This window comes from Xenopus laevis, chromosome 8S, assembly GCF_017654675.1.
Source record: "Xenopus laevis strain J_2021 chromosome 8S, Xenopus_laevis_v10.1, whole genome shotgun sequence".
NCBI lineage: Eukaryota > Metazoa > Chordata > Amphibia > Anura > Pipidae > Xenopus > Xenopus laevis.
The window spans coordinates 59,023,162-59,050,630 of NC_054386.1; the positions used below are offsets into that span (position 1 = coordinate 59,023,162).

The 27,469-nt window shown below is 39.1% G+C and overlaps 1 protein-coding gene across 1 annotated transcript in view; it reads right to left on the reverse strand.

Moving 5' to 3' along the window:
* LOC108700107 (short transient receptor potential channel 5) overlaps positions 1–27,469 on the reverse strand; it is a 129,563-nt gene that overhangs the window by 59,191 nt on the left and 42,903 nt on the right. Inside the window, exons 2-3 of the mRNA XM_018232979.2 lie at positions 21,149–21,547; positions 279–800 (exon numbers count right to left, since the gene is read on the reverse strand). Of these exons, the coding sequence (XP_018088468.1) occupies positions 279–800; positions 21,149–21,526 (900 nt within the window). The 5' untranslated portion in view covers positions 21,527–21,547. The remainder of the gene's footprint in view (positions 1–278; positions 801–21,148; positions 21,548–27,469) is intronic.

Here is a 27,469-nt window from a genome sequence, read left to right on the forward strand (position 1 = left end):
AACAAACCCTGATTTCTGCTGAGGTTCAACAACAACAACCTGATCCCGCACTGAGGATTTACCAACCAGGAACAAAAGTGGGTAATGATTGGCATAGCCAGGAGGAAAGGGTTTATAGAACCATTAACTAGAATAAGTTTTGTCTGGGACAATTTTCATAAGATAAAATTTTACAAAGATAAATGGGAAGAACATTCCATGAAGGCCATTGACAATTACAAGTTAGAAACAAAAGCAAAGATCTTATAGGAAAATGAATGATCTTTGATAAATCTAACCTCTTTCTGGTGATACTTTATTGCTACTTTCAGTTTTGCAAGGTCATGACACTTCTGAGGGTCCAGCTCCTCACTTTGGTCATCCCTGTGGTTGAGGATAATCTCCAGTTCTCTAGAACTTCGAGCTTGATCAAGCAAGTCCTTCGCAAATTTCTTGCACTGTTGAGACAGTTCTTCATATTCTGCCTTAAATTCATTCTCCACTTTGCTGAGCTCTTTCAGTTCCCAGCCAAGGCGAAAAGCAGTCAGGATGGGATCCTCACTAGATAAGGCAATCAGAGACGGGCTAGCAAGAGCCTTGTAAATGTTGAGCCTTGACCTGGAGTGCCTAAGGCTGTCAACTTCTGAGCTGGAGACACACTCCACACAGTTGCAACGTATCTGGTGTGGTCGAGGGATGGTGACTCTTCTTTGGACTAGGAGTTTTATAATTTCATAGTTATTAGTGTGAGCTGCCAACATGATAGGAGTAATGTCCGGGGTAAACTCGGAAAAATGTGTGTCCATCATTAACGTTGGCACCTAAGAAACAGAATACAAATCCATTGTGATAAAGAGAAAAAAATAACAATAAAAAGCTATTAAGAAATCATGGCAAACTTTAAAGCTTGGATTTAAATACACAACACATCTAGGGTCAAATTATGATGACAACTGTAGATGATCCACCATAGAGATTTATTAGTAAAGCAACAGTTTATGTTGAAACTTTTTTTATGAGAATTCTGCCTCCTGTAATTATACTTGATTTTAATATTAAGCAAATCAAAGTAACACCAATTTCATATAACGGGATAGAGGTATTATACATGGAGTTGCCACTGCTGTGTCTCCTGTGGTTATTATACACAAAACTGGCATTTTATTTATTAAATATGGAATTGCCACTGTATTTATCCTTCCTGTTCTGGGTTTCTATACATTATACGGAATTGGCACTATATTAATCCTGCCATGTGTGTTGGGGTATCATACATGAAGCTGGCACTATATTTTGGGAGTATTAAACATGACATTGCCACTGTATTTGTACTGCTTTGTGTTCTAGAGCATTATACATAGAATTGGTCCTGGAATACTATGAAGGAATCCATGTTGCAAAAAATAGCCTCCACAAACACCAAAACACCATGCATCTATGAACATCTTCTTTTCTGCAGTTCTATTTCTGTGTAATACTAACAACCAATATTTGCACGGTAATGATGATTCTCATTGGGCTATGCATGTGTAGTACAGGTTTTGTACACTGTGTTTTTGAACACTTTTTTTTTAGGCACACACGAGCCACCTGCTAAAGCTGCCACCATAGGCAAGGGCCTTGGGTGCTTACATGGTAAATACAGTCCTGACCAGCAGCATAGTAAGGTTCCTTTTAGTCAGTGGCGGAACTACCGGGGGAGCAGGGGGTGCGAGCGGGCCAGGGCCCGCACCCCCACAGGGCCCCCCGGCAGTGCCGCAAGCCACTGAAATCCCCAGCAAAATCAGCCGTACGGAGGGGGGCGGGGCCCGGCTGCGCGTCACACACCAGGGCCCACCCCCCTCTAGGAACGCTACTGCTTTTAGTGATGTGTGGCTTGGCCCGAAACCTGCAGTGAACCAAGGATGGACCACCTGTTTCAGATTCGGGTTGAAATTTGGCCAACCATTGTGGGTTAGGGTTAAGTGCAAAGACTGGGGAAGTACAAACCTACATTGCTCCCAAAGATTCCCTCTTTTGGAACCAGAGCTGTGGACAAAAGTAGTATATAGAATGAGAAAACAAGGGTAGGGGTTGGGTTTGGGTCATGCAATGGCAACAACTTGTGGGTTAGGGTCGGGTGCGGGTTGAGTTTTTCCTGATCGCATGTTACTAGTTTTTGTACTTTAAAGAAAGTCCCGTTATGGAATTCTCTACCAAGACAGGTTGTGATAAGGGATTGTTGGCTGGGATTAAGCATGTGTGTTATACTTTCTCAGCACAACAAAGTGTTATATAGAATTGTTTTGTAATTCATAATTGACCCAGGAGGTCACTTGATTATATGTGAATTATCCCCTTTATGACGCTGAATTGTATTTTTGAAGCTATGTTACTCTTTTATTATATTTTGGCGTTTTTGCATTAGTCCATCAGTATAATATATCTTTGTTTTTCTCTCTGCACCTCCTTTCTAAGACATTTATATAAATTGTAAATCATGAAAAATATCCCCTGTATTACAAAGTGGGTTTAGGAGAACCCTCTACTAGTACAGGTATGGGACCTGTGTTTTTCTGGATAACGGATCTTTCTGTAATTTGGATCTACATACCTTAAGTCAACAAGAAAATCATGTAAACCTTAAATAAATCCAATAGGCTGGTTTTGCTTCCAATAAGGATTAATTATATCTTAGTTTGCATCAAGTGCAAGGTACTTTTTTATTATTACAGAGAAAAAGGAAATCATTTTTAAGAAATTGTATAAAATGGAGTCTATGGGAGATGACCTTTCCGTAATTCTGAGCTTTTTGGATAACAGGTCTCATACCTGTACAATAAAAAGAAAGCAATAAATTGATTTAAAAAATATACACTTTCCCCAAAAATTGTTTGCTTGTTTTAAACTAAATTGTTCAAGGCTATTTGTTTTGTTACAGCTTTGCACATTTCTAATATTTCTATGTATTTATTTAAAATAACCTACATTTTTACTGTAGCAATATAGAGAAAAGACAAAAAGAACAAATGGAGGAAGTGAAGTGGAAGCCATGGGCAAAGGGCAGGCATGTTAATTATAGCAGCTGAAAAGTGCAGATATTAAAAGAAGGATTGGGGCGATTTTTCATAATGAATCATGTGTGCTGAATTGATGGGGAGCTCCACCAGTGGAGAGATGCTGGGAATTGTAATTCCATAATGCTAAAGGTTACCGATTCCTTTGGTTTACGGTAGTGATTAATACAACCTCTTAGCACTGTTAAGCGTTCCCACAAAAGGCATTATCACCTTATCACATTATCACCACCTTTAGGAATGGATTCCCAGCTTTCACAGTGCTCTGATATGTTTGGGCTCCCGATGTAAATAATAATATACAAGGTGCTCCTTTTTCTATGTGTGTATATATATATATATATATATATATATATATATATATATATATATATATATATATATATATATATATATATATATATATATATATATATATATATATATATAAAACAAGACAACTATAAGAAATAAATGAGTCACTGTGATATTACTTCAGCCTTTTCCATTAACCTCATCTCCGGGCACAAACAGATTAGCATTCTGCTCTGCATTTCCTCCTAAGGCGAAGCGACTATGAAGCCCTTGAAAGATGATGTTATATCTAAATGAGCCCTTATTACGGTATATGAGGATTATCAATGCCAGAAAACAACAAGACCAGTGAAGTAAAGATGCTGTGCTGAATAAAGTGTTAAATGCTAATTGTATTGCTGCTGTTACAGTACAGGTATGGGATTCATTATCCGGTAACCCAATATCCAGAGAGCTCAGAATTACGGAAAGACCATCTCCCATAGAATCCATTTTATCCAAATAAACTGAATTTTTTAAAATGATTTTCTTTTGGTCTGTAATAAAAACCAGTATCTTGTACTTGATCTAAATTAAGATATAATTAATTCCTTTTGGAAACAGAACCAGCCTATTGTGTTTATTTAATATTTACGGTATATGATTTTCTAGTAGACTTAAGGTATGAAGATCCAAATTATGTAAAGATCCATTATCTGGAAAGTCCCATGTCCCAAGCATTCTGGAAAACAGAACTGAATTGCTAATGTTTGAAAATTTGTTCCAGGGTAGCTTGGCATTTGCACCAAATGAGAATTTTTGAAATAATGTTTAGTATGAGGTAGAGAGGGATATTCTGAGACAATTTGCAATAGGTTTTCATTTTTTATTATTGAAGGTTTTTGAGTTATTTAGCTTTTTATTTAACAGCTCTTTAATTTGCATTTTAACCACTCTAGTAACTAGGGTCTAAATTACCCTAGCAACCATGCATTGATTTGAACAAGAATATGGAATATGAATAAGAGAGGGCCTAAATAGAAGGATCAGTAATAAAAAGTAACAATAACAATACATTTGTAGCCTTACAGAGCATTTGTTTTTTTAGGAGGGAGCCTGCCCCATTTGAAAGCTGCAAAGAGTCAGAAGAAAAAGGCAAATAAACTATAAAAAATAAATAATGAAAACCAATTGAAAAGTTGCTTAGAATTGGCCAGGGCCGGAACTAGGGGTAGGCAGAAGAGGCAGCTGCCTAGGGCGCAACAATTGGGGGGCACTGGGCAGCTACCTCTTCTGCCTACCCCTAGACCAGACTTACCTAGCATTGATTGCAAACGAACACCGCTCTGCGTCACCGTGTATGCGTGAACCACGTCATGTGTGAATGCCCTCTGCATGCGTGAATGCCCTCTTCAAGCGCGGAAGTGCGCCACGTCACTGCGCATGCGTGAGCATGCGATGGGGGAAGTGGTAGCGGGCTGGCCCTCTGGGTTGCCTAGGGCACCCAGCTGGCGTGGCCCGCCTCTGGAATTGGCCATTCTAGTGAAACACTCCTTTAACAATAGGACTGATGTACCATACTTACTACAGGCATCGGATCCAGAAACCAATTATCCTGAAAGCTTTAAATTACAGAAAGGCCATCTCCCATAGACTCCATTTTATCCAAATAATCCAGATTTTTTTAAATGATATCCTTTTTTTCTATAATAATAATAATAAAAGAGCACATTCTACTTGATCCAAACTAAGATACAATTAATCCATATTGGAAACAGAACCAGCCGACTGGGTTTATTGAATGTTTACAAGATTTTGTAGTAGACTTAAGATAAGAAGATCCAAATTAGCCCCAGGTCCTTGTGAGTCTGGATAATAGGTCCCATACCTGTACATGAAATACTTAATAGTTAGGCTATAACAAGCAGATGAGTTTTTGACCACAAAATGAGAGCAAGCACTGATAACTTTTTTCTCGTATTAAAATACAGTACATTTGTGCACGTGGTCAGTTTTCATGCCCTTGAAAGTTTGTGAACTCGGCACAAATATGACAACATGATCGTTGTTATGTTTTTGACTGATTTAACTGGGTTAGAGGTGGAGTTCTTCACCAATTGTAAAGATTCCATACATTAATTGTTGGGGTATGCTATAGACCCCCTAATGTAAGTGAGGAGGAGGAGGCGAAGCTCATGATGCAAATAGAAAAGGCTGCTAGTTTGGGTAAGGTAATGATTATGGGGGTTTTAATTACCCAGATATTGACTGGAGCAACAGTACTTCCAGATCAGTTAATGTGAGCAAGCTTATAAACTTGCTGCATGACAATTTTATGGCACAGGTTGTTGAGGAGCCAACCAGGAAAATGCTATTCTGGATCTAGTGATGTCAAATGACCCAGAACTTATAGCAAACGGGCAAGTCATTTAACCCCTGGGTAATAGTGACCATAATGTTATATCATTTAATGTCTGGTGCAAAAAACAAATATATACTGGGGCAACCAAAACCATGACTTTGAAAAAAGCTAATTTTAGTGCCTTGAGGTTTGCCCTTCAGAGAATTGATTTGGATATTACGTTTTCAGCTAAAAACACAGAACAGAAATGGTTGTCATTTAAAATGTTATTAAATCATTATTGTTCTCAATTTATTCCCTTAAGGAGTAAATGTAGAAGTTCTAAGAGTCACTCTATGTGGCTTAATATAGAAGTAAAGAAGTTAATAGGAGAGAAGAGAAAGGCATTTAAAAACTACAAATCTGTGGGGATAGAAGCTGCATTTAATGAATATAAACATGAAATGAAGAGTGCATTGCAGCGGAGGCTAAGACTAACCCCAAGAAGTTTTTTTAAATATATTAATAGTAAAAAGATGCAGGTTGAGAGTGTTGCTCCATTAAATAATACCAGTATGGTTGTAACAGATACAGAAAAGGCAAATGTGCTAAATCAGTTATTTTCTTCAGTGTATACAATAGAGGAGTCTGAATTCCCAGGCTCACCGTACTTCATAGCTGCACTGATGGCTCAGCTCAATCTAGTCAGTGGCTGACTCAGGATATGATTCATAAAGCTTTAATAAAAATGAATGTAAACAAGGCTCCAGGGCCTGATGGCATACACCCCCAGGTTCTAAGAGAGCTTAGTTCAGTTTTAGACCAGCCCCTGTTTCTGATTTTCACAGATTTGCTATCATCTGGTATGGTACCTATGGATTGGAGAAAAGTTGATGTCATTCCAATATTTAAAAAGGAATTATGATCAGGCCCGGATTTAGGGAAAGGCCCCCTAGGCCCGGGCCTAGGGCGGCAAGATGTTAGGGGCGGCAAGAAGGCGCCCCCTAACATCTTGTGTAAGTCGGCTGCTCCTGATAGATCCGGCTGGCTTTAGGACCGCTCCTCCAGCCTATCTCCCGCTGTGGCTCCGCCCCCTCCCACTCCTCTCTGTGCTCGTGCTGCTGCTGTCTCTGCTGTGCTGGGTGTCCCAGCAAGGTGATCTGTTCCTGGTATGTACATTTAATATTTCCCCTGCAGATCTGCTGTATATCGGCCATGTAGAGAAATATGTCATAGTCAACTTGCAGATTTGCTGGAGGTGCAGAATCACAAGTGATCTAAACCTGTTATAGATGTTTTTATGGCCCTTTCCTGCTTCCTACCAAATGAAAACCATTTCAGTTCTTGTATTATAAGGGATAATGTAACCCCTACTGTAAATGATAAGGATATTAGAAGTCACTGAGGGGTTCTATGGCCATATAAAGGCACAAGGCTGCAGGCTGAGTTATACAGGGAACTCTGAGTATCACTTATGTATTATAATGGATAATGTACCCCCTACTGTAAATGATAAGGATATTAGAAGTTACTGACGGGGTTGTTCTGTGACCATATAAAGGCACAAGGCTGCAGGCTGAGTTATACAGGGAACTCGGAGTATCATCATGTATTATAAGGGATAATGTACCCCCTACTGTAAATGATAAGGATATTAGGAGTCACTGAGGGATCCAGTAACCATATAAAGGCACAAGGCTGCAGGCTAAGTTATACAGGGAACTCGGAGTATCACTCATGTATTATAAGGGATAATGTACCCCCTACTGTAAATGATAAGGATATTAGGAGTCACTGAGGGGTTGTTCTGTGACCATATAAAGGCACAAGGCTGCAGGCTGAGTTACACAGTATCACTCATGTATTATAAGGGATAATGTCTGCTGAGAAATAGGAACTACAAAGATTATAATGCTGCCAAGATTTGACTTTTTTATTTTATAATAAATATTTAACTGATGCTGTGGCTGCCCACTGTAGCACAATTGACAAACTTATCAAAACAAGGGACACATCTCTCTCTGCATCTATGTATAAAAAGGTGTCTATATATAGAGAATATATATAGATATATCTCAAACAAGCCTAACTGCTAGTTGATCCATCTGATCCACTTTTGCATAAATGTCCTGATTGGAAAAAGATTCACATCCAGAAAATGCGTGCGGGGGGGGGGGCGGCACAGTAGCTGGGCCTAGGGGGGCAAGGAGGGTAAATCCGGCCCTGATTATGATCTCAGTCTGGCCAGTTTGACATCGGTGGTGGGCAAATTATTTGAAGGCTTGTTAAGGGATCACATTCAAAATGTTGTTCTAGTGAATGGCATTATGAGCAGCAATCAGCAAGGCTAGGTCATGTCAGACAAATTTGTAAAATCGCCCAAAAGCCAATGCCAATCTTCCAATTGTTAACATTTGCCATTGACTTTTACATGTTCTCGACAGGTCTGAGTTGGAGTACTTTTTTCATTGAACTTTTAACACCATCCAGAAAAAAATCTATTTTTTTTTCTCAGAAAAAATAGTATTTTCCGACCAGTAAAATTTGGAGCTTAATAAATAACCCCCCTTATATTTTATATATACAGCATGTTGTGCTCTGGTCCCTAAACCTACATAACTGGCAGCAGGACAGAGCATGTGCAGCGAATCCGAATAAAAGAAGATAGAGCGCTACTAGGGCATCTTTGGAGGCACAGATCTTTATTGCTATAGGGCTGTGGTTGCCTTGGGCTGGTACAGAACTACAAGGTGCAGCATTTCTACCCTACTTTTTTGTAAACCTTTAGTTCTTCTTTAATTCTACCAAACTAAAGACAAAAGAGAAGAGAAAAAAAAGCCCTACCACATTAAGCATTTGGGTGCAGCAGAGAAACAAGGTAATAATGTTATTTACATTTATATATAAAGTTCTACATATTCCACAACATATGGGTGTATACATTAACCATACAAGAAAACAACCAATACAAAAACTTGCAGTCTAAGAGATAAAAGAGGTTAAGACACAGGGTATGGGTGTGGTCAATATCAGGTGAGCTATAGCTCTCATGATGCTGGAGAATACTGGGAGCAGTAGTGCAACAATGTTTGCATGGAGCAACACTGCTGTGGAAGGGTTAGGCCCTATTTAAGCTTGGGTTAAGCTTTCACTATCCAAAGAAAAAGTTTAGTATTGATTTCAGTTCACATTGTTATATTTTTGCTGTGAACAATTGTCAGAAAATGCGAAAGTTGGTACAGAAGGCTCTCAATGCAGATGACTTGTAGCAACATTCATTTAACACATTGAGCAGTGGAAGCAGAATTTCCTCTCATCCTGGTTTTGCTTTTAATGTAAATTACCAGAATGATTTATTATCTGCCAGTGAAAGGAATGAACTGGTGCAGAATATACATATTAACACACTGTATAAACAGGGCATTCACTTTGTGCTTGTTCAGCATGAAACAAGGTGACTGCGGCTCTAAATATCATGTTCCTGCCAGAAAGGTCTATACTGCAGTGAGGGTTAGAAAAACAACACAAATGCTTTATCTTGCAGTCTCTAAAACAATCAAAATGATCTTTCTAGGGCCCAGCAGAGCAGCAGCTGTAGGTAGGCTCTTGACTGTGCAGGTAAGGAAGGGACACAGGGTCAGATTTGGGGAGATTAGTCACCCGGCGACAAATCTGCCTTCCCCTGCCTCACCGCTGGCTAGAATGAAAATCGCAGGCGGGATGGTACTCGGAGCGCTTTGTTTTCTGAAGTCGCCTGAAGTTGCCTCACAAGGAAACTTCGGGCGACCTCAGAAAACAAAGTGCTCTGAGTGCCATCCCGCCAGCAAATTTTTATTCTAGTCCACGGGGAGGCAGGGGAAGGCAGTTCGGGTAGATTAGTCGCCCCGAGGAAGAGGGGGGTATAGCAGTGGAGATAATATTCTCTGAAAAGTCACAGCAGGTATATTAGGCTAGGGCCAGATGTTGCAGAGAAATGCAGGCCGACATTACCTTGGCTCGTGTGCAGGCAGAAGCAGTGAATCCAACTCAAGGCCCCACTACTGTAAGACAACAGTGAAAATCATTGTGGATCCTATGTTTTTCCAGGATTTAACACCCTGGCCAAATCCTGAAAAAGTTCTTGAGCTTCTTTGACTCAAGTATTTCAGTTGGTCAGATTCTTTTGGCTAATAAAGTCAGACCAGGGTTACACTGTACCATGGAGAAACCAGGAAAAACACGTAGGCCAGGCCCATTCTCCTCTGCCAGGAACTGTGGGCACACCCCTCGCTCCTCTTATTGTGGCAGCAATAGGTAAAAAAGGTACAATCAGTGGGTGGCTATGACTGGGGCAGGGGTATGTGACTAAGGAGAGGAGTCCCAGACACCCCAGTCCAACTCCACGAGGGCAGACATCACAGTACAGTACTTTAGTTGGTTAGATTCTTTTTGTGAATTGATAAAGTCAGAAACAGTGTGCCCTAGTTTTTCACTCCTGCAGACTTATAACAGTAAAAGATGCTCCAGAAATGCTCCTGGAAATTTCCCAGAAAGCTTGGTGAAAAAAATCTTCTAAATAAAACAGAGGACAAACTTGAATGTTTAATATTTATTAAGCACAAAAAACGTGAAAAACTCAAACATAAAACTTCGGCATTTAGAAGTTTGGAAGTTCATGTTGAAGTCCATGGGAGCAAAATCCAAGCGATTTTTTTTAATTCGAGATTTCAAGTTTTTTTAGTTTTCTTCAAAATTGTATTCAGTCAAGTTTTTTTAATACAGATTTTTAAATAAATAAACGAAAATTAAAGTTTTTTTAAAAAAAAAAATAGTTTATTTAAAGTAGTCGAAAACTTTAAAACTTCACAAATTAGATTTTTGATCATTAAGCCTATTACTATTTATTGGGCTTGTTGGGGACTGTTTGGGCCTCCATGTACATTGAATGCCAGGGTTTATGGTGAATCTCAGTATGGACCTGATTACAGGTCAGTATCCAGATTACTTTATAGGGGTTCAATTAAAAATAAATTGTATTTTTTCAACTTCCCCAGATTTTGTTCTCATTTTTTAATTATAAAGAAGCACTAAATGTCTGTTTCTTTAATAGAAAAAAAGCTTTACTTTGTGACACATAGACAAATAGCATTTAAAAGAAAAGGGGAAAAAACACAGTTAGTTTGCTTCCATCTAAATTAGTTAAATGGTAAAGCCACAGCAACACAAATGAAATTAAAATCTCCAGCTAAATTAGATTGCCAATTGCAGTCATTAGACAGATACGGCCTAGACTTGTCCTGACTTGTAATTGATTAGTCACATGCGAAGTGATCAGCAAGGATCTTAGCCACTGGCAGATGCACGTGATAAAAAACAGGCATGCTAATGAAGGTTAGAATTACTGAGTATACATAATAAGGCAAGGCAACAGTGTAAGGGCTCTTACTCACTTGCGTTCTGACCTGCGCTCCCCTGCGTTCCGTTTTTTGGCGTTCAGCCGCAGGGGAGCGCAGGAATAGACGCATGTCATTATTTCAAATGGGGCTGTACTCACTCAGGCGCGTGTAGGCGCCGAACGCAGGTTGAGACGCAACATGCTGCATTTTTCCTGCGTTCGGCGCCTACACGCGCCTGAGTGAGTACAGCCCCATTTGAAATAATGACATGCGTCTATTCCTGCGCTCCCCTGCGGCTGAACGCCAAAAAACGGAACGCAGGGGAGCGCAGGTCAGAACACAAGTAAGTAAGAGCCCTTAATGATATAGCAGCATGCATAGGTATATGTACATGGTTAATGTGACATATACAATCAATATTCATCCATACCAGTGCAATATCAGTTATCTAACATAAAGGGATTGCTTTACATAGTGTGTTTGAGAATATTAAACTGGAGTATGTTCAATATGGTGCCAGTATTAAATGTATGTTTACAAATGCAAGAAGTCTGACTGGTAAAATGGGAGAGCTGGAGCTGCTGGTGTTGGATGGAAAATATGATGTGATTGGTGTGGCCGAAACATGGCTGAATGAGTCGCATGACTGGGCAGTAAATATCAGTGGCTATACTTTGTTTCGGAGGGACAGAGGCAATAGAAAAGGAGGAGGGGTATGTCTGTATGTTAGGCAGGATTTAAAAGCTCATATAAAGGAGGAGGTTATGTTAGAAAATGAGGGGGCTAAAGTCGTATGGGTGGAGTTCTTCACCAATTGTAAAGAATCCAGCAAATTAATTGTAGGCGTATGCTATAGACCCCCTAATGTAAGTGAGGAGGAAGAGACCAAGCTCCTAATGCAAATAGAAAAGGCTGCTAGTTTAGGTAAAGTAATGATAATGGGGGATTTTAATTACCCAGATATTGACTGGAGCAACGGTACTGCTAGATCAGTTAATGGGAACAAGTTTATAAACTTATTGCACGACAATTTTTTAGCACAGGTTGTTGAGGAGACTACCAGAAAAAATGCTATTCTTGATTTAGTGATCTCAAATGACCCAGAACTTATAGCAAATGTGCAAGTCATTGAACCCCTGGGTAATAGTGACCATAATGTTATATCTTTTAATGTCTGGTGCAAAAAACAAAAATATACTGGGGCAACAAAAACCATGAATTTTGGAAAAGCTAATTTTAGTGCCTTGAGGGCTGCCCTACAGAGCATTGATTGGGGCATTAGGTTTTCAGCTAAAAACACAGAACAGAAATGGTTGTCCTTTAAAATGATATTAAATCATTACTGTTCTCAATTTATTCCCTTAAGGACTAAACGTAGAAGCTCTAAGAATCATCCTGTGTGGCTTAATACAGAAGTAAAGACGTTAATGGGAAAGAAGAGAAAGGCACTTAAAAACTACAAATCTGTAGGGACATAAGCTGCATTTAATGAATATAAACACTGTAATAAATGTTGTAAATCAGCAATCCGGAAGGCTAAGAAAAGAAATGAAGAGTTAATTGCGGTGGAGGTGAAAACTAACCCTAAAAAGTTTTTTAAATATATTAATAGTAAAAAGATGCAGGTTGAGAGTGTTGCTCCTTTAAATAATGGTACCAGTATGGTTGTAGACACAGAACATACCGGCACAACATGGGTAAGTCTAGCAGGTTTAACCTTGCTCGTTTAATGCGGATGCAACGTTTCGGGGCGTGACCCCTTTCTCAAGCATGGGGTCACGCCCCGAAACGTTGCATCCGCAATAAACGAGCAAGGTTAAACCTGCTAGACTTACCCATGTTGTGCCGGTGTGTTCTGTGTCTACGCTGTTTTTGAGGTTGCCCAATTCCTCTAACATCGAGCACCTGGGATTCGTTTGATATTGGACGGCCAGTGTGTGCGAGTGTAAGTTTTTTTTTTTTACCAGTATGGTTGTAACAGATACAGATAAGGCAAATGTGTTAAATCAGTTCTTTTCTTCAGTGTACACAATAGAGGAGTCTGAGTTCCCAGGCTCACTTTATAGCTGCACGAATGGTTCAGCTCAATCTACTCAGTGGCTGACTCAGGATATGATTCAAAAAGCTCTAATACAAATTAATGTAAACAAGGCTCCGGGGCCTGATGGCATACACCCCTGGGTTCTAAGAGAGCTTAGTTCAGTTTTAGACCAGCCCTTATTTCTGATTTTCTCAGATTCACTGTCATCTGGTATGGTGCCTATGGATTGGAGAAAAGCTGATGGTATTCCAATATTTAAAAAGGGATTACGATCTCAGCCTGGCAATTATAGGCCAGTAAGCTTGACATCTGTGGTAGGCAAATTATTTGAAGGCTTGTTAAGGGATCACATTCAAAATTTTGTCCTAATGAATGGCATTATGAGCAATAATCAGCATGGCTTTATGAAGGATAGGTCATGTCAGACGAATTTAATTGCATTTTATGATGTGGTAAGTAAGATTCTGGATAGTGGGGGGCAGTAGATGTGATCTATTTGGATTTTGCCAAAGCATTTGATACTGTGCCCCACAAACGACTGCTTTCTAAACTAAGGTCTGTTGGGCTTAATGAAGTCGTTTGCACGTGGATAGGAAACTGGCAACAGGATCGGGTACAGAGGGTGGTTGTTAATGGGACATTCTCTACTTGGAGTAAGGTTCTTAGTGGGGTCCCCCAGGGCTCAGTATTGGGTCCACTTTTATTTAACTTGTTCATTAATGACTTAGGGGAGGGTGTTGTAAGTAATGTATCAGTGTTTGCAGATGACACAAAATTATCCAGCCCAATTAATTCCATCCAGGATGTGGCATCCTTGCAACAGGATCTTGACAAACTGGCAATCTGGGCAGCTAAGTGGCAAATGAGATTCAATGTTGATAAATGTAAAGTCATGCACCTGGGATGTAAAAATATCCAAGCCACTTATACCCTTAATGGGACTGCACTAGGCAAATCCATTATGGAAAAGGACCTTGGAGTCCTTGTAGATGATAAACTTGGCTGTAGCAAGCAATGCCAGTCGGCAGCATCAAGGGCAAATAAGGTCTTGAGCTGTATTAAAAGGGGCATAGAGTCAAGGGAGGAGGGGGTCATTCTTCCACTGTATAGAGCACTTGTAAGGCCCCATCTAGAATATGCCGTACAGTTTTGGTCTCCATCACTCAAACAGGACATTATTGTATTAGAGAGGGTACAGAGAAGGGCAACTAAGTTGGTAAAAGGTATTTAAAATCTTAGCTATGAGGAAAGACTGGCCAAATTGGGGATGTTCACGCTGGAGAAGAGGCGCTTAAGGGGTGATATGATGACTATGTATAAATATATAAGGGGATCATATAATAATCTCTCTAATGCTTTATTTACCAGTAGGTCTTTCCACCTGACACAAGGGCACCCATTCCGATTAGAAGAAAAGAGGTTCCGCCTAAATATTCGGAATTGGTTTTTACAGTGAGAGCTGTGAAGATGTGGAATTCTCTCCCTGAATCAGTTGTACAGGCTGATACATTAGATAGCTTTAAGAAGGGGTTGGATGGCTTTTTAGCAAGTGAGGGAATACAGGGTTATGGGAAATAGCTCATAGTCCAAGTTGATCCAGGAACTAGTCCGATTGCCATTTTGGAGTCAGGAAGGAAGTTTTCCCCCTCTAAGGCAAATTGGAGAGGCTTCAGATAGGTTTTTTGCCTTCTTCTGGATCAACTGGCAGATAGGTAGTTAATAAAAAAAAAAAAAAAGGTTGAACTCGATGGACATGTGTCTTTTTTCAACCTTACTTACTATGTTACTATGTGAGTCAGACATCAAACGTTTAGGTTTTGCCATTGGCTATGAACATGTAGTGCCAAAAAGAAAGAGGCAAGTGTACTGTAAATAGAGCAGGCAGAATTCTTGTTTGGGGATATTTATGCCTTATCTAGGTCACTGGCCCTGGAGGGCCACCATGACTTAAAGGGGGCCTGTCATTCAGACAAAAAAATGTGTATAATAAAAGTATTTTTCAAATTAAATATGAACCCAAATTTGTTTTTATTCAAACATCCATGCCTGTCATAAAGGTATTTAGAAATCTCAACAGTTGGTCATATATTGCCTGCCCTGCCTGTGCACAGCAGGGCCGGAACTAGGGGTAGGCAGAAGAGACAAGTGCCTAGGGGGCAAAGGTGGAGGGGCGCCAGGCAGGTGCCTCTTCTGCCGCCTTCCCCTAGTTCAGACCCTTGTGTCTCACATCTCGGGCAGCTCCTCTTGTCTTTTTAGTGTGTGCCTGCGCTCTTCCGCGCAAACGCACACATGCGCTTGTGCTCTGACTCGTGTCCCCCACCGCTGGCAGCAGCTCTGGTATCAACGTCATGTGCGTGCATGCGCACGCACACGCTTGAGTGAGGAATCTTTGCCATTCGTGCGCACGCTTGAGAAGGGGGCTACGTAGTCAGCCAGGTTACCTAGGGCGCCCAGCTGACTTGGCCCGACACTGGTGTACAGGGGCAGGCAATTACCTTCACTTTCCATTGTGTACTGCCTAGATTTCACTGTACTCCTCATATTTCCCCTCTTCTTATCATCTAATTGTGTAGCCAATGCATGGGCATGGGCATCAGGTCCCATATTCTAGCACATAAAGCTTGTCTTAATAACAGTGATCACAAAATGGAGCATGCCTGCTTGCCATGATTGTTTAATTCCGAGACTAAAGGAAACAAGATTTAAATAATTTATATTGTGTAATTACATTTATTTTGCAATAGCCAATAGAAAGAAATTTGGAATTATTTCAGGTGCCCTTTAAATGCCTCTCAATTATATGCTGGGGAATACAGTATGTTACATCCCAACAATATTTGGAGTTATAACACTGCTAATGTCTGTATGTGCCCATTTAAATTACACGTGTACGTTTTCTCCAATAAAAATCCAGCATTCCCTCCCTCGTTGTTATCAGAGAATATAAGATTACCAATATTACAGTATCAGCGTCTAAGTGAGGTATATATCCCCTTTAAAGGCAGAAAACAGAGTTGTTTTCAATGTATTCTTAGGATGGGGAGGTTGATTGGGAACTGTTAATGATGAATGGCAGAGGAAAGGTTAAATAACATGCGGTGCCCACACATAGAAGAGGCCACATAATGGATTGCTAGTACAGATACAGAGTTAGTGCCAGTTCCCCGATACACAGGAGCACAACCACAAATATATTGCATGCAAGATCAAACAATTTATTATGAAATTGCTGTTATTATAGTTCTTGCCCCAAAATGTGTTTGTTTAATCATTTACATACAATTAATTTTAGATTGGGTTTCTGTTTGTAATCCAAATGCAAATAGTCGGAGGCTAATTCTTTAATCGTCAGCTCAACAGCAGTGCCTTTCTCTGATTTAAAAAAAAAACATAAAAGGATGCCCGATTTAGAAGCAAGGTTCAGTTTTCATTGTTTTCCCTTTAAAATAAAGTGATGAAGCATGGGGTATTATGTGTACAGGGCATCATTTTGGAAATTTCTGCATATATCGGGCATGTGCATGTGTATATATATATATATATATATATATATATATATATATATATATATATATATATATATATATATATATATTATATATATATATATATATATATATACACACACACTGTATGTGTATTCCATACTGCCCAACATTTGAAATGTAAAGAGGGACAAAAATATTTGATGCATGCAGTAAAAATGTTTTGATCATGCCCATTTTATGGCCATACCACCTAATTATAATGTCCATTTTAAGAAATTTGTCAGGTTAGGAAAGTTTGAACACATTTCTGGGAGTTTTTTTTATGTGTTGTAACAGTTTTGCTAATAAAGCTGAAATTGTCCTTTAAGCTGCAAGTCTCAGTTCTTCTAAAAGATCTGCTTATCTTAAATAGTTACAATTGTTTCTGTGCTTATCTTAAATTGTTACAAATGTATTTAAGTGCAGCTTCTCAGTATTCTCGGCCCAAAAACCTTATTTTAATTTTCAGAAACTTTGTATCATTTTCTGTCAGTGCAGGAGATCAAAGAGAAAGTCGGGACATTTCAGTAAGTTAAATTCGAATAAATAGATAGAAAAAGGAGTCGATAATTATAAATTCATGGAATAAATTATAAAACCACTTGCTTAGGTATGTGAAGGAAAAGAGAGAAAATTATATAAAGAGTGGTGGAGTTGTCCCAAAAGCTGCTGCCTAATAATTTGTATCCCTGGGACACCACAAAGCTGGAGAAGGCAGGCTAACCGTGACTGTGGTCTCATTGTTTAAAACTTGCCCCAAGCTGTAAAGAACTAACTTAGCCTAAAAAACCACAAATCATCGGCCCCTTGGTGCAAGTGAGTAGAATTGCGAGGAGAATGAGAATAAGGTAGAGCTGAGCATAGTGGCACCTACATTAGACCCTTTTGAAAAGTATTGGTGCTTTAAGGCTTTGCTGGCGTCCAAAAAAAAATCCTGTTTTTTTTGTCGCTGGTGCATTTTTGTCTGTGAATGTGCGCCGCGTCCAAAAACAAGACGCCGGTGGCATTTCTCCGATTTTTAGCAGTTTTGCGAATTTCGCTGGAAAGTTTCCTGCGAAGTGAAACTGGACAAATTCACCCATCACTAGTTTTTAGCAATAAGAATATTTCATTAGAGTGTATTTCCATTTCAAATCCAACAGCTGCAGCAATGTATAGCATTCTCCCGATATAGCATTTTATCCTTCAGATTGGAGATGCCTTTGACAGGAAATGTGTAAATCTGACAGCCTGTCTCCCATTGGTAAAGTATAATAAAACCTCCGGGGAAACATGGCATACCAAAAAGGCACCAAATGCCAAGCAGCGACTGATTCAAAGGCATCTTCATTCAGTGCAAACTGCAGCTCTGCTTCTAGAGATGCAAAGCTAGTGATTAGCTCAACAGAAAAATGTATAATTGCAGCTAGCGCAAAGGGAAGGATGATAAAGTTATGTTATTGCTATTAATTGAAATCACAAATTCGAAGAATAAGTCGTCCCTTTGCAATAAAACTACAACGTTTTTCAAGGAAACCACATTTCCTGAAGGCAGTTTTATGTTGTGGTAAGAAAGACTGTTTGTCCTATAGAAACATTAACATTTCTACTAAGACCTTGTATCACCTTAAGCTGCAGGCAGGCAGATATACCAGTCAATAATAAAATGGTCCCTTTACATTTTATGTGTATACCTGTATAATACACAAAAGCCATGAATATCCTGTAAATTATATCCTTATAAACGGTGAGTAGTGATGTCATCAGTTATAAACGGTGGGTAGTGATGTCATTTCTGTCACATGACTTACTAAAATTTGTGTATTATAATAAATAAAGTACCCCCAGTTGTAAAATATGAGGATATTAGAAGTTACCTCGGAGTTCCATGACCTGTATAAAAACACTCGGCCTTCGGCCTCGTGTCATGAAACTCCTCGGTAACTAATAATATCCTTATATTTTACAAGAGGGGGTACTTTATTCACTATCTATTGTACAGCCAAGCTCAGATTTGTGTGAAGTCCACGTAGGCTGCGGCTTAGAGTACAATGTTATTAGGGATGATGCTGCTGCACAAGGGATGTAGGGATAGTTTCAAAATGTGATGGGAAAGGTAAATCCCTCCATGAGTACATCATTTTATAAATACTTGTTGATAAAAAAAACACTCACTTGGCAGCTAACAGATGCTGAATAAAAGTTTAGTGGATTTCAATAAATTTTGCATTGAGCTGGTATATTACTACAGTACCCATAGCACGATAAGGTTATCCTTTAAGCCAGTGCTGTCCAACTTCTGTGCTACCGAGGGCCGCAATTTTTCTGGTCTACATGTTGGAGTGCCGATAATGAAGCCAGTGTTGGCCATTCCCTGTTTTAGAACACACCCACTCTAAACCTCACCCATGTTACCACAGAACCATGTCCACATTAATAGCACACCAGCAAAACCAAATGGTTGGTGCTCACTGCAGGGATATCACTCATATGTGAAAAAAGTTGTCATATTAAGACATACCCTTAAATCTATATACCTCATCCTCCCATGTGGATAACACAGCACCCCCAGCACACGATTAAACACCTTAGGGGCCCCTAACAATAATTTTCAAATGCTAACAAGAACCCAGAACAAATACCAGGCTTATGTATGAGTATGGCACACACAGGGAACATAGGGCAGACAGAGTATGGCACACACAGGGAGCATAGGACATTCCGATCATGACACACACAGGGAACATAGGGCAGACAGAGTATGACACACACAAGGAGCATAGGGCAGGCAAAGCATGGCACACACAGGGAGCATAGGGCAGGCAGAGCATGGCACACACAGGGACCATGGGGCAGACAGAGAATGGCACACACAGGGAGCATAGGGCAGGCAGAGCAGGAGATAGGAAAACTCATCAGGGCCACTCTAATATGTACTTCATACAGTGACACAGTGCTGGGGCCTCATTAGCATTCTGAATAAGGTGTGAACAGATGAACAATGTGGTCAGTTTCAGTCTGGGTTTCAGGTGTGAACAGTGCAAGGCTTTAGGATGTGAACAATAGAGGTGTCACAGGTGTGAACAATGCAGGGGGGATTACAAGTGTGAACAATACAGTGTATTACAGTCTGAATTTGAGGTTTAAACAATGCAGGGGCCAGTTAATCTCTGTAGTAATACCTATTAAATCTTAAACAAGGTAAACAGACACAGCAGGTAGACTTTCATGTGGAGGGCCACACAAGGGTCGCCATCTGGACAGCCCTGCTTTAGGCAATATATTCTAGCATTTACTTGCCCTTTTTGGATTGCATCAGTTGTGCATAATTATATGAGGTCTCTAAAGAGATGGAGCAACTGGAGCTACTCTATAAATATTATACAATAAGCTCTATTTTTTTCGGGTTTGAATATGAGAGAGTTTGTTTAGAAAAGTCTGATCTTCAAAATCCAAATGCCCTAGAAATGAAAATAATAGCAATAAACCAAAATAAACATTGTATCTTACAATATTTCTGCTAAAGAGGGTAGATATCATTTAGTGAGTTATTTTCTAAATCATCCCTAAAGAAAGAATCTCTTAGGACCTTCTGAATATGGAATGTGAGAACACTCATTAAAGTACTTTTAATGTAATCTCCCAAATTTAATTAGCATAGCTTTACACTCTGGCATGAGAAATATGTAAATATAGCTACTAAAATTACCACCTCGTACACTATTTTGTCTTGCTTTTAAACCAGCCTTTTCAGTGCTTGTTTTCCCTTTTTTATAAATCAATGCAGAAAGATCTAAAAGGGGCAGTTGCAGGGAATAACGTTGTACTGGCACACCAACAGGAAATGTGAGGCTATCAGAGAAAAGCAGTAGAGAAAAGCCAGCAGGGGTACAGTTATATCCTATAAGGAAATTTGCTTTTTAATTACAAAGAAAATCAATGACTAAAGGAATGAAGATGTCGCCCAGAAAATATTTTATGATAATGCCTACTGAAATATTCATTCAACACTGAGATCAAAGAGTTTGTGCCCCTGAGGAAGCCTACTCAGGTGAATTGCGCTTTGGGTGTTTCTGATTCAATGCTTTCTATACCTCATGGGTATTGGTTGAGACTCATTTTTGGGGGCTTCATATATATCTTATTATTCATATAATTCATATATTTTAGAGCCTTTTATTAACAGAGAATTTTGTACCTAGGTGCAATACACTTCTCTATCTATCTATCTATCTATCTATCTATCTATCTATCTATCTATCTATCTATCATCTATCTATCTATCTATCTATCTATCTATCTATCTATCTATCTATCTATCTATCTATCTATATCTATCATCTATCAATCATCTATCTATCTATCATCTATCTACATGGGATTTAATAACATTGTATCTAGGTATCAAACACATGGTCTGATACCTAAGTGTATGTCAAGAATCTTTGCTGTAAAGCAAAACTATGATTCTGCATTTTATTAGAAAGGAATTCACAGCACCAAATCCACTCCTCCATGCAATTGACATCAGCTACGAATGTTTTTAGGTCATCTTTGTTAAATGAGACAAAACCTACCTGCTTCTCCCCACTTGGTTTCCTGTGACTGAGAAGTAGTTCTACAGCTCCCACCACCTCCTTCCTTATTGCATACAAGAGAGCATCCCCCACATATATATTGTGGCTTAGCAGCAGCTCCATAATCTCCAGGTTCTCATTCTCTATGGCTATAAGAAGAGCGCTGCGGCCCAATGGATCCATGCAATTGATGTTGATGTTGTAATAGATTTCGGCCTCCTCTAAGGCATGTTTTACACTGGCATAATCCCCCTTCTCCACAGCAATGAGGTAGGCCTTTTCTTCCAGTGACAGTTCTGCCTCTGCCCTTACAATCTGTAGAGGGATCCGATCTCTGTAGGGTGAGTAATTCACCTTCTTGTAATACAGCTGGGCCATTGTTCATAGTGACATTAACACCTATAAGAGAAATTCAGAATATATATAATAGTGCAACACAACACAAGACTCTGATACAACTAACATACATATACATGCTATACACGCTATAAGGGAGACAAATAAGTTGCAGCAGGGGGTATTGCCTTTGCATATGATGCCTCTTAATTACATCAAAAGCCAGGCTATTCAAGCTAATACATAGAGCTAATAAATAGAGGGCATAGCTGCTACATTGTTGATTATGAATATGCCCCAGAAGAAGACTCATTGCTTATATTGAGGGGTTGAGAAAAGTCCCAAAACAAATTCATGTAACTCACCAAGTAATAGAAGAGGCCCAGGTGCATTGCACTGAGCCTTCAGCTGGGGGAGCTGATCAAACCATATTGGTGTAGAGCAGGCAATCAGAGGTACATATGAATACAGCCTTCAGTACGAAACATGTAAGGCTATCTGAGTACATTTTTATTGGATTTTACAAGTCTGTAAGACGGCTCTTTGAGTGCCTGTATTTTGGATCATGTTATGCTCTTTCACAGGTGACCTAGTTATTTTCTTTAGACTGCACTGTGCTGTCTGTTACTGGTACCTCCCGTTGTTCCTAAACTGATTTAGAAGCAAAGTAGCAAATGTAACATTATGGGGCCTATTTACTAAATTAATTTTTTTTACACAAATCAGTTTTTCTCTAAAAATTCTTGTTTTTTTTTATATATCTCTAAAACTTTAAAAATTCGAGATTGGTTAAGTGTAAAAACCACCAAAAATTTGACTATAGAAGTCAATGGGGCTGTGTTGCTCCTATTGGACCTTTTTTAGGCATTCAGACTTTTAGAGGTGTTTGGTATTTTTTTCGCTAATAATTGTCTAAAAATCTCAAATTCATAGAAGTTTTCATATTTTTAGTGCGTGTTTTAGCTTTTCTTCATTTGTGCTTTTTATAAAGTGCTTGCACCTATATATTATTCTAGAAGCTGGCCTAGGGTATGAGGGTGGTGCTTAACAAACCCCCCCATGATTAACCCTTTCTGTGTCCTTTTACAGCATAGCAACCAATCAGCACTTTGCTGGCCAATATATTGTAGCCATTGCTGGCTTGCTAAAGCCTATACATACATTGCATATAAAGATATAGTGCACCTTTAATTACTTTACCTACTTAGTGTGTTTGTTTTATGCATGCTAACTACATTTGGGGAGCTTTCAAAATCTATTAATGCACAGGGATACAGCTCTGTATTAGTGCATAGACACACATGAGCAATTCTAAAACCATAAAGCCTTTAAGCGTTCACTCTGACTCACTGCATTTAATGTTATTTTAGAGGATGGAATGGGTAATCTAACTATTACTACATAAATAGTCCTCCAATCAAACAGTCAATCCAGAGATAAACAGAGAGGGTTAAATGTCCCAAAGAAAACTCAACACCATGGTTACTCTTCCCAAGGGTAATTATCCAACACAAGCCTTTGAAGAGCAAGGTCACAATACCCTAGCAGATAACAGACACTCTTTACAGCTTATCATGTGCAGGATTTCTGGCCTCATCTAAAGTTATTGACCATCACTGCTGGTCATTTAAGGATACCAAAAGAAAATACTCACAAACAGTACCTAGATCATAATGAATGCTGTCTATTCTTAGTTTTCTTTAATAATTGTTAAGCAATTATACTTCTCTTTTCTAACGGTAAAATGTCAGTAAAATGCAGTGTGATATTGGGAAGCAAAACTTTCATGGTGATTATTTGGAGAATGGAGAATATTTTCTTTAACAACAAAATGTTTGACGTAAGAATTATTGGATAATTTTCTTGCCACTTTATTGAAGCTTGAAATTTACATTGGGGAACAGAAGAGTATTTTTTTGCCTAAGTTTAGAAAAAAGGACATTTTTGAGTAGTAGTAAGTTTAAAGGGTTGTTCACCTTTAAGTTAACTTTTAGTATGATGTAGAAAGGGATACTCTAAGAAAATTTGCTATTGGTTTGCAGTCTTTGTTATTTGCGGTTTTTGTGTTATTTAGCTTTTTATTCAGCAGCTCTCCAGTTTGCAAATTTAGAAATTACCCTAGCAACCAGGCATTGGTTTAAATAAGAGACTGGAATATTATTAGGACAGGGCCTGAATAGAAAGACAGGTAATAAAAAACAATACATTCAGATAAATCTATGCACATAAAACTGCTTAATAGACTTGTGGCAGTTCATATTTAGGATGGTTTGTACATAATACTCCAGCAGATTTTGAAACATTATGTTAGTAAATGTAAACAAAGTGTGAAATTCTTCTGGCAGTGAAAGGGTTAGACTAAACTCCCAGAATACCACTGCAAATGTTGACAGACTTCTGAACTGTTCTGAATAGTGAATTGTTAACCAATGTGGCCAATGAAACATTAGTAGTATAATCATTAGTGATGGGCGAATAAATTCGGCAGGCGCAAATTTGCGGCGAGTTTCCTCGTTTCGCCGCCGCTGATGAAAAATCTGCAGTTTCACAATAATTTGGCTTCGCATCATAATAGTAGTGCACATAAAAATTTGAGTCAAAATTATTCAAAGCCCATTGACTTTAATGCATTTGGACAAAATAGGCATGCGTATAAAAATTGTCATAGGCGCCGAAATTGACGCGCATCAAAATAATTCTGATGCCCATTCAGATGTTTCGTGAATTTCGCTGGAAATTCTCTCATTCTTAAGCGAAACGGGACAAATTCACCCACCACTAATTCACCTAAGTAAATGGTAACTATTATACTCACAGGGTACATGCAAACAATATTGCTGAAAGCATTCCGTTGGAATAAAATGTCATGTGGGGCCAGTAGGGCACAAAGCCTGAATCCTAATCAATGTTTTATGTATTTACATAGTTAATTGAGCTGAAAAAGGAAATCAAGTTCAACCTTCTAAAATTTTTAAACATGATCGACATGATGGCAGACAAAATCCCTCAGTAGCTATTACTTCAGTTACTACCCTTAACCCTTTCCTGTGCTGATAGTTATGGTGAAATCTCTTTTCTATCAGCAACTGTGGTTATACCCTTGGCACCTACATTCATTTAGAAAGAGGTTTCTAGATTTGTTTTTGTACTGAACTTGTATTTCTGCTGTTGATCATATCCCAAAATGATATATGCTTATCCTTGCCTAAATAACTTTTGGTAAAGGGCCCAGAAATTCCTAAGATAGTCCTCAAGGTAGAATAACATGGAAAGGCAATTTAATTTCAGGTTGAAGGCAAACAAGCACTAGTGCCTTCTATATTCCAATTAGAAGCATGCAATTTTTTTAGGTTGTCCCCAGCTGTTCATTGCTTCTCTTATTTATGAGAATGGTTTGTTGACTTGACTGTGTTTCCAAAACTAATTTGTTATACAAGGTATTCTGGCAGATCATGCTGTTACCTAAGTGTAGTGAGCTGGCCATTGGCCCACTTGGAACTTCAGCCCCATGTCTTCAACGGTCACACAAGTAGACGTGAGGATGAGCTTACATGGAGATTTTGCAAAGTAAAAACACTGAGCTGGAAATGATTCCGTTTCTTTCTTTTATATGCCTTGGCAGATGTTAATGCAGAATAACAAAACAGTGTAGCCAATAAATAGAACTCTTCATTTACTATATGAATAGTCAGACATGGGATATTTTCCAGAAACCTGTTATCCAGAAAGCTCCAAATTATGGGACGACCATCTCTCATAGACTCCATTTTATCCAAATAATCCACATTTTTAAAAATGATTTTCCTTTGCTCTGTAATAATAAAACAGTGCCTTGTACATGATCCAAACTAAGATATAATTTATTCTTAATGGAAGCAGAACCAGTGTAACACTATTACGGGCTAAAATAGGCTATGCTGCTTGGTTCAAAGGGACCACACAAGAGTTTTCCCAAGTAGAATGACAAAGGGACTTATACAGTATGTAAGAACTGGCAAACCTTCTCAACCTGCCAAAACAATTGTCTATTTGCAAGCCTAGTCTCAGTGGGGAAAAACATTCTAGTCAATGTAACAAACAGTTCTACTGATGTACATTATGTTAGAAGATGACAAGCATTCTGGAATCTTTTTGGAATTCTGATACCCCTAGTTCTATAAAGAAGCTGACCACCGACACAGACATCTTAAAGAGAATGCACATAGAGATGAGTGTGTTATTATGGCTGTATGAGATTGCAGCAATTGCACTGTAAGTAGAAAGAAGGGCATATTGCTGTTTGTTAAGTTCTAGTAAAGGATACTTTTTGCATTTCAAGTGGCATTGCCATTCCTGGATTACTGTTGAAAAGTTTTATTGAGCAACAATACAAACAGTACAATACAAACAAACAGTACAATTAAACAACCTCATGTTTCTGGACTACAGTTAGGGGCAGATTTATCAAGGGTCGAATTTCAAGGGTTAATAATAATATTAGCGCAAATACTTAGATCGAACGATCAAATAAAAATTGTTCGATGGAATGTTAAAATCCTTTGAATCGAAGGATTTTAATCGATCAATCGAACGATTTTTATTCGATCATAAAAAACTTAGAAAAGTGCTGGGGAAGGTCCCCATAGGCTAACATTGAACCTCGGTAGGTTTGAACTGCCGAAGTATGTAGTATGTAGTATTTTTTAAAGAGACAGTACTTTGACTATTAAATGGTCGATTAGTCTAACGTTTTTTAGTTCGAATCGTTCGAATCGAAGTCAAGGTCGTAGTAGGCTATTCGATGGTCAAAGTACCCAAAAAATACTTCGAAATTCGAAGTTTTTTTCATTTGAGTCCTTCACTCGAGCTTAGTAAATGTGCCCCTTAATATATTAAAGTATTCTGGTATATCTAGTCCATCAACAAAAGAGAAAAGTGATCTCATTGGAAATATGTCTTTATCAGAAGATTACATGTAGAGACCCTGACGTTTATGTATGGTTTCCCCTTGTATTGGACACCTAAGCGGTCCTTTTATTCACCCAGGATGCTATTTCCCTTTTCCTGGGTCCATTGTAGTTCAAGGTTTGCCCATCAGAAAGCACACGTCCTCAAGGGGAGGTGGATACAGGAGTGGGTTTGAATGTTGTCAGGCTCAATAGCAGAGACAGTTTATTTAACAGCAGAATTTTATGTAATAGTTTCACTAGGAGCAAAAGATAGTGGCAGAGTAATTTAGTGAGCAGCTTTCTGGCTCCAACAAGGACAGGATTTGGGGTTAGCACCTTTGTGGTGATCAAGCCACCAAACAGGAACACGAGTGGGTGTGCTCAGGAGCAGGGACAATGCCAAGGAGCTAGATACCCCGTGGGATCCCTAGCGCTGGGGAAAAAGACAGGTTGCACCACCCCTGAGAGGGATCTCCTGCCAATATCCTAAAGAGTGAAGGTTTTCGACTGTTGCTGTGAATGTACTGGAAGATACTATTGTCCAAATGCTGTCCAAGATTCCTGCCTGTTCAATAAATAAGTTCTTGATTTAAAGCAACCCCTGGACTGCTATAAACTGAATGATCTGTGCACCAGGAGAGACCCAGTATTCACCTGAGGGTAAGGTAAGGTGCTTAAAGGGGCTGCTACACATTGCTGGGAGTTGCAGGGAGTTGCCCATAGCTTCAGGGTGCCCGGGATACACTGGCAGGAAGTTACATTATTTTCACACATCTCAAATCCACCCTCGGGTGTGCTACCGACGTTTGAATTGCCATTGGAAATCTAGGGAGCTCAAAATGGGGTGCAACAGAATTACCCCTTGATGTAATAAAAACCCTTAATTATGCACAGGAGCAGTAACTCATACCAAATAATAAGATGTGACTGGCTGCAATGGGTTACTGCTCCTGTGCAAACGCAGTGCTTTTTATTACATAACCCCTGAAAGGGTTTAGGCATCACATTGTTGTGCCCTTATAATAATACAGTCGTACACAATGCCCATAGATTTGAA